The following is an 8,495-nucleotide window of genomic DNA, read 5'->3' on the forward strand; positions in this document are numbered from 1 at the left end:
AACTTTCATCAAAGTTTGCACTTTCCTTGCTTAGAAAGTTATTTTATTAATATTACTTTTAAAATAACTAAACAAATTAAAATAATCTGTTAATTTTAAGTTATTTTCCCAAACCCACAACCACCACCTTTTGGGAGTGTTCTTTACGTAAAAAAAATCAATAGCATAAAAAAGGAGCAAAAGTCTTAAAACATCTTAGACAATTCTCTTTTTCTTCAGGATGATTTTATTTTATATTTTCTATCACTATGCTATTCCTGTAATAATCAATATCAATAATAATCAATAAATAACAATTTTTCCCACTGTACCTAACAAATTTTTCTTAGAAAAAAAAAATTCACAGTGGTCTGAGATCACAAGAAACTCCAAAATACCAACAGGGCATGTTCTTACTAAACCTGCAGAGGGTACATGTCAAGTCAGGATCTGTGATTTCCTTGATGTGGAAATCAAGGCATATGCAACCCATCTCTAACTTAACAGATGATCCTAAAAAAGTCACTAGATTCTCAGAGCAGCTAAGTCACTAACTTGCCTATGGTCACACACCTAAATCATCCTCAGAAGGGGATTGGGGGTAGGCATTTGGATCCAAGGCCAATGCCCTACACCATAACATATTGCTTCACAAAGTACATATATACACTCGGGTCTATTTCAAAAGTAGCTTTCAGAGCTTTAAAAAAAATTTAAAAGACTGAATAAGGCTATTATTAAAAACAACTGATGATACTGATGCCATTTTAACACTGTTCACAGTAATCTTAATTTGCACTGGAATAGGAATGGAAATAGCATCTTTTATAAAACAGGAAGGAATTTACCTTTTTGAGCTGAAAATTACCCTAGTCATGTCTGTTGATTTTTTTGGAGTATGATGTGTATGTGTCTTGTTACACATGAACTTTAGAAGGTGAAATGAATTTGCATACCTGCCTTCTAATTTCTATACAAACTAGATTTGGTTAAGGATATAAACTCACTCTCAGTAACTCTTATGCTATAGCAGAGAACGCTACTTTCATGACTCATAATGGAATCATCGCAGGGATATGATATCTGATTCTCCAATCTCACACATCCTCCTTAGGAATATTGTAGGGGTTGGACTAAAATTTATGACCTCCAAGGGCCCTTCCCAGCTTCAGAGGTACTGAGTTTGTGAGTGGCGACATATCTATTCACTGTTATTACTACAAGGAGAAATGAGAATAATGCTATGGTGAGGGAGGAAGAAAGGAGGAGAAAACATACACAGCAGGTGGTTTCATCGATAGATTTTTAAGTAACTGAATACAGTATCACCTTGTGGTAGTACATAGGGAAATAGGGGAAAGGTACATCCATCTCTCAACACTGGCCTTTTGCCAGTATCAACCAAAATGAGAGAATGTGCCCAACAAGTGACAGGTGCCCAAGGCGCCTGTCTGGCCACCTCCCATGTACCCCGAAGTGACAGGCAAGCAGGAGCAGAACTATCCCCTATCCATGTGTTTTCTAGGAAGCTTAGAGCTTTTTGTTTTGTTTTCTTTTTTTAGTTTATGGTTTTAGGAGGAAGACGGGTAAAGAGGTTAATGGCACTTATCAACCCCTCTCTCACCAGACATCTAATAAATTGGAGAAACGTATCTTTGCAAACAAATAGATAAACATACATGCATATGCATACATGTGTGTACACATATACACTGTATGTGTATATACATGCATAGACACTGTGTGTGTATATGCATGCATATACACGTGCATGTACATGCTTATGCATGCTCGTACACACACACATATAGCTTTACATATAACTAGAAATCACAGTACAGTAAAAAGGGTGTTAAGCTTCAAACCAGAGGACCTGAGAGCATATGCTGGCTCTGGCCCTCACCACTGTGACCTTGAAGAAGCAGCTTAACCTCTGTGGGCCTCTATTTACTCATCCGTAAAAACAAAAGAGTAGAAGGTGAAGACTGCTTGAGGCCCCTTCTACCTCCTCCATTTATGATCCTATAAACTGTATCCCAGAAACCAAGGAGACTAACAGGAAAATCGACCCCACAACTTCCCATTACTAAGTATAACAAAATTGTATGGCAGCTCATTGTTCCAGGAGAAGAAAGGGCCAAGTCTTTCCAAACCATGTAGTGAACTTCAAAAAGGTATGTTTTCATCCTTTTCCTACTGAGCAACAGATTAGAGATTATCAGAACATGCAAATATATCTAATCATTGGCATGAGCACCTGGGTTTGAAATGGATGTGTAAGCTGTAATAGAATGATAGATCTTTCATGGTAAGGCATATATGACTGGTTGAAAGTGGGCAGTCCCTAAAATGACTAGTGAAACAAGATATAATTTGGACATCCCTTGATCTCTCACTGCAGTGGGGTGCATAATCTATTTTAGCTCAGGGAAATTAACTAAAAAAATTAAAGAGCCATGATGTACAATAGCTCAGGAGTAAGGGGAAAAAATATATTGACAACCCTTCCCCAAGAAGAACTACAGCTTCCCTCTAGAAACAATGGAGTCTGAGGCAGGGAGATGCAGGCAAGAATCCCTTTGGCTGGCATACAAACAGCAGAGACAACTCTCCACCTAGCTCATCATGTACAAGAATTCAGGGGTTATCTGTCCAACATCAATATTCAGAAAGAAACACTTAGACTTTCCTCAGCAAATGTCACAATAGGGGAAACAGCACCTGTATTTCACCTCGTCTTCCAGTAACAGATATGGAGAGAGGGGAGAAGTTTTTGACACATTCCTGATGAATATTACTTTCTCTGTCTTGCAACTGGTGAACATGGATTCAGAAAAGTACCCATGACTATGATGAACCTGTGTCCTGAGCTCTGATTAGTGAGAAAAAAGATAAAGAAGTGTTGTCTACACAATGAGTAATTTGGGATGGGGAAACAGTAGACCACATACTTCCTCTCGCTTCTTAAGGTGGTCAAACAAGGACAGCAACACTTCTGTCCCTTTCCCTTACTCTTCATCCCCAAACCTCCAAACCAAGTCACTAAACAAAAGGCCTGAAAAGAGTATTGAAATCTACAAAGTTAAAGTCAGAAGAAAGGACCCCATACTCTCACATGAATGACAACAGAAGGTAAATCAAAGGGGGGTCATGGATTGAGCAGGGAGATAAGACTGGATTTCTAAAATCCTTTTCGATTCTGTGATTCTAAGTAGTTAATCTGTGCCCTACGATTAATAAGTATCATCAGTGTTTACTGTCTACCCTCATCAAGACAGCAAGACAGGAGGTAGGTTACCTAAACTGCAGTAAATAAATTCCCTAGGTTCCAGTCAGAAAGATCCAAAGGAGAGTGATCAGGACACAAATTCCACTTTATGCTCTACACCTGATAAGTTGATGGAACAGGATATAAACTATCTTTAGGGAACAGAAGAAAAATAATATTGTCCTGCACAGCAGTAGCAATGAATGACAGAAAGGCTATGATAAAAGCAGACTCAATAGTTTCTGATAATAATTATAATGATGAGGGGCAACAATGTGAATCCTTTCTGTGCTTTCTGAAACCTTTTATACATCCTTTTAAAACACACAAGAAGTGGAAAGTAGCTTTCTCACTCCCAGTAGGTACAGGAAGAAAGCACAAGAGAAGAGGAAGGCTGAGAAAAGAGGAAGGTGAGTTCACTCAGGAAATGAAGAATGAAGGTGAATGGAAATTTCACTACCAGGTACCACAAAGGCAAGTCACCCTGAAAGGGGCAGAACGTCTCACAGAATTATCTATCTGATAGAAAGACAAAATGAAAGGCATATCCCTATCTACCACTTTAAAGAGAAAAATGGTCAAGTAATACATTACATGGAGAAAGGACACAGTCTCACTTCACCAAGGAAACAGATAAGTGTGAGGAGAATACTACTTACTATCCTAAAGCAACCACAGCAAGAGTTACTCTTAAGAGAGAAAGAAACAGAGGAAATTGTTTCCTGTATTCTGGAGGAAAATATCTGACTTAGCAACAAAGAAAAGGTTAAGAGGTGCCCACCATGTCTAGTTTTGTGTTCTATATAATACCTTGCACACTGCTGATACTCAAAATGTTAACTACACCTTCCAGACAAGGCACTTGCCTAAATGACCCAAAATGCATGCCCAAGCACTTAGAAAGAATGTTAATTTTACTTTTTTTCCTTCCTACACATTATAGACTACAGTAAACAACAACAAAAAATCCAGTATATTTTCTGTATAATTTTACAAGGCTAGATATATTAGAATAAATTAGGAGAAACCAGTCCTAATAAGAAGTGGAAAAGGACAAGGCCCAGTGATGCCATGCATACCAAAAGAACAGCAAGATCCAATCAGGTCTCTGAGCAAAACCACATGACCCCAGTAATGAGAGCATGAAGGGCAAGTACATTCCACTCTGTATAAAAAGACCTACTCTCAAAGAAGGGAGCTCAAGACAATTTGGAAAAAGTCAAAGTAGGGAAGGAGACAGATGAACCACCCTCCAAAAAAAGTGATCATATTATCTATTTCAATCAATCAATCAATAAACATTTATTAAGCACCTGATATGTACCAGACTACTGGACCCAGAAAAGAAGATCAGACATGCATAAGGAAACTTCCAGGGGCATACAAAGCATATCTAGATATAAAGGGGCATAAGAAATAGCTTCCCCATCAGTCCTAGGGTGATAGGGAATAAACTATAGCTATGAAACTAGAATTAGGCCATTCTCTCCTAGGCCAACAGAAGAGAAAGGCAGAACAATTTCAGCCCCAGTCTGGGCAACTAAAACTACAATACAAACTCAAAAAAAGGTTTAACCCCACCAGGGCAACTAATGAGTCTATATGCAGCTAAAAAATTAAGAACCAGAATGCCACTTGGCCCAAAAGTTTAGAATTTTAGAAGTGTGAGCTAAAAGAGACCTAAGAAATCAACTAATCCAAATGCTTCATTTTACTAATGAAAAATAAAAACCTAAAGGCACCACAGTTATCCAAGGTCATAAAGTAAAGTTAGTGGCACAGAGAGATCTAGAACTCAGGGTTTCCTGACAGTTCATATTCTTTCAGTATAATCAGACTGTCATACCAAAAAGGGTGAACCATTTCAGGGACAAAGAGCCCCCACAACCTAAAAGTTGAAGGAGTAGAAAAGAAAACTATGAAGGGATTATCTCCTTGGCCATGGACAGGAAGTACAGAATCGACAAATATGTCTCCAAGATGGCATACAGAAGAGTGCCATTACACTCATTCAGTAAAGGAAAACTTGATCCCATCTGACCTTGAGAAGAGGTTTCTATATGTAAATGAACCATCTCATCTATTGAGCAGTAGGGTGGGGAGATTCATTATCTCCCAGAAGTGGGAAAAATAGGTTCATCAAGCAGAAGGAAGTCATGTCCTTTAGGTCACTAGCCCACCCGTCAAAGAAATACAAGAGTTAGAAAAGGGAGGAAGGAATCCTCCACCACAAAAGAGAAACGAAAGAATTGAGAACCCTATACCATCTTTGTAGAAGAGGACTACCATATCTGGGGTGTGAGAGGAAACAAGTTAATGCTCTATTATCTGTGGTAATGGGCAACAAAGTACAACTATATGCCACCCACCAAAACCATAACTTTAGACAATACCTTCAACTTCCTGGTCTTACTAACCTTTTAAAAGGACCACAAAGTAATAGTAAAATTAAATGATTTAGTTTCAAATCTTTTCCCTTTCCCTTCCCACCCTCTGGTGGATATGTTAATAAGCAATAAATTATCCAAAAGGAAATCTGTGGAATGGTTAATAAAAGGATCTGAATAATCCACCAATGGAAATGCATTCACTTTGGAGCATAAGCTCCATCTAATACAACAGATATGTTAAGAGTATCTGGTTGTACCAAGGGTTGTAACACTATAGGGGGAAAAAACATAACTCCATCCTACTGATTCTAGATATAAAATGGACAATACTACCATTGTTGTCCAAAAGGAAAAAGCAATCCAGTTCTAATCTTTCTGTCAAGTAGGTGTGATTGATTAGACATCAATGGTAAGATGGAATCCAGAACTCAAGATCTAATATTAACTAAAACATCCAACTCAAACCCTCTCTCAGTGACATACCAAGGGAAAAGAGTTCACCTTGCCAGAGAAATGCCAAAGAGGCCCAAAAGCTCAGGGCCTGTCTAGAAGGTGCTTGTGCAGAGAGTAGGTCAGGTCAACACAACTGGTCAAAACAGAAAGGCCCTCCCACCAAGTGACAGCTGGTGGAAGCCACATCAGTTTTTGTGGCTACAACTGGAAAGAAAGACAAGATCAGGCAAAATACCTGAATGGGACAAAGTTCTGGTTCATTTTGCCCAAAAAGTAGAGGGCACCTCTCATTTGACAATGCAAGAAACAAGTCAATGCAAAGAAGAGGGTCCTTTTAGATAATACTGACTCCACATTTTCCTAGAGTTACAGGTGTTTTCACATACCCAAGGGCATTGTAGAAGAGCACCATAATAGAAACTACAAGGCCTCTCAATTATCCGAACAGGTGGGATCTTCAAATCTTTCTGAGGTCAGTCAGTACTTGTCCAAAGAGTAAATTAACCCTACTGACCTCCCACCTGGAGAACACAAAAATTCTCCCCACCTTGATCACAGAAGATAAAGACATCAAGGTAGGACAGTTTCTCCCTATAGGACACCAAGGAGAGAAAGCCAAACCCCTATATTCAGAATGCACCAAAGGAGAAGGGAGTACAAGGAAATATTTGAGACTCAGGAGCTTCAGGGACTGTGTGCTTTATTGAAAATTCACCCCCCTGCTGGCTCAACACAACACAATAGAGGAATTCAAGAGTGGGAAAGATGATAGACAAGTTAAGTAGCTCTTTGGCTAAGAGGTACAGATGATCCTTCTACTATTGATAAGATACAATGCATACACATGAGCATATGTCCAAATTCATGACTCCATACACACATCTATATTGTCACTTCACACCTCTAACTTACATTACCTAAGTGCATTTGTATGTACATAGTACATATCTAAGTGCATTTGTATGTACTACGTACATACAAATGCAAACTTTCCTGGCCTAGATGCCCAATGTGACTGCAAAGGATCACAGTATTGTCCTTATCCCAAATATGGGATAATGGGATATGAGAAGGATTCAGTCTTCCCACTGACTGACAGCTACAGAATCAAAAGTGGAAACACAAAGCCCAAGGGGAGAAATGAAGACAAGGACTAGTAAATAGGAAACCCTTTTCCCAAAGGTAACATGGAAGTGTATATTCTATTTCCTAGATGAAGGCAGACATAAGGCCTCCTTTTACCCAAGCGAACGTAGAGGCAATTCTGATGTGGAGTAGAAAAAGTCTGGGGAATGTAGGGTTCACAAGATATGGCTGAGAAGGGAGCAGACACCATAAGAAGACTGGAGAAGCCTCCTTCCAAAAGGAAAAAAAAAGTTAGTAGTGTCACCAGCCAGGGCTTCAGGGTTCAAGAACATGAAGGTATATAAGGGTGCTTCCTATTTCGAAGAAGACAGGAGACCCTGTAGCCAAAGGAGAGCAGTGTCAGTTGGTGAATGCTGCCCCTGGCTAGGATTCAAGGGTAAACAGGAAGAGCGTATGTCCCTTTTTGCTTCAGACATAAAAGTAATGATGTGGTCCCTTGATGCTCAAGTAGTAGGCACAATGGAGGAGGGCACTGGCCAAGCCTGAAGGAGTGAGCAGGGGAGGGACCCCACACACCAGGGAAGGAAGGAAAAGGGGGCATGGGGAAATTAAAGGATGCGTGTGTCACAGAGGAAAAGGAGCAGAGAAATACTTCGAGTTACTGTCATTTAAAAAAAAAAACCCAAACCACGGGTAACCCAAAGGGTTGCCAGCCAAAGGGCTCACCTTCACCCAGGGGGTGGTGGAGGGCAGGAGCGTCTACACGGCCAGTCAAGAAAGTGTCTGCTTCCCCTCCGAGAAAGGACTTGGGGGGTGCACAGGCCCCTGGGGTCCGCGATGGGAGGCGGGAGGCAGCTCCACTGCCCCTGTCCTGGCAAGGAAGGCCGGTCACTCGAGAGTTGTGCCCGGGGCCCAGCGGGGGGGAGGCTGGCGATCGGGGTCACGGCGGGGAGAGGAGGCGAAGGAGGGGGCGAGGCTCCGGCTCGTCCCTCGCCATGGAAACCGGAACCCCACCCTGCTGCCCGAGGGGGGCCGGGGCCGCTGCCCGGGGGCGGGGAGTCAGGAGGCGGAGCCCGCCGGGCCCTGCCGGGGCCGTGGCTGGGGGACCCCGGGGCAGGCGCGGCGGGGGCCCTCGCGCACATAAACTTTCCGCCCGCGGGCCCCCACCCCCGGGCCGGGCCGGGGCAGGAGCCGGAGCCGGGGCCGGGGCCGGGGGCCGGGGGCCGGGGGCCGGGCCGGAGGGATGCCCGGGCGGACGCCGGGGCCCTGGGCCGGCCCCCGCCCCGCACGCTTGGGCTCCAGCTCGGGCTCCGGCCCCT

General features: G+C 42.2%; 1 protein-coding gene across 1 annotated transcript in view; it reads right to left on the reverse strand.

Moving 5' to 3' along the window:
• CAMTA1 (calmodulin binding transcription activator 1) overlaps positions 1-8,495 on the reverse strand; it is a 1,293,563-nt gene that overhangs the window by 1,284,479 nt on the left and 589 nt on the right. The window contains exon 2 of the mRNA XM_027843932.1: positions 7,903-8,047. Within this exon, the coding sequence (XP_027699733.1) occupies positions 7,903-8,047 (145 nt within the window). The remainder of the gene's footprint in view (positions 1-7,902; positions 8,048-8,495) is intronic.

This window comes from Vombatus ursinus, unplaced genomic scaffold, assembly GCF_900497805.2.
Source record: "Vombatus ursinus unplaced genomic scaffold, bare-nosed wombat genome assembly UNPS02014932.1, whole genome shotgun sequence".
NCBI lineage: Eukaryota > Metazoa > Chordata > Mammalia > Diprotodontia > Vombatidae > Vombatus > Vombatus ursinus.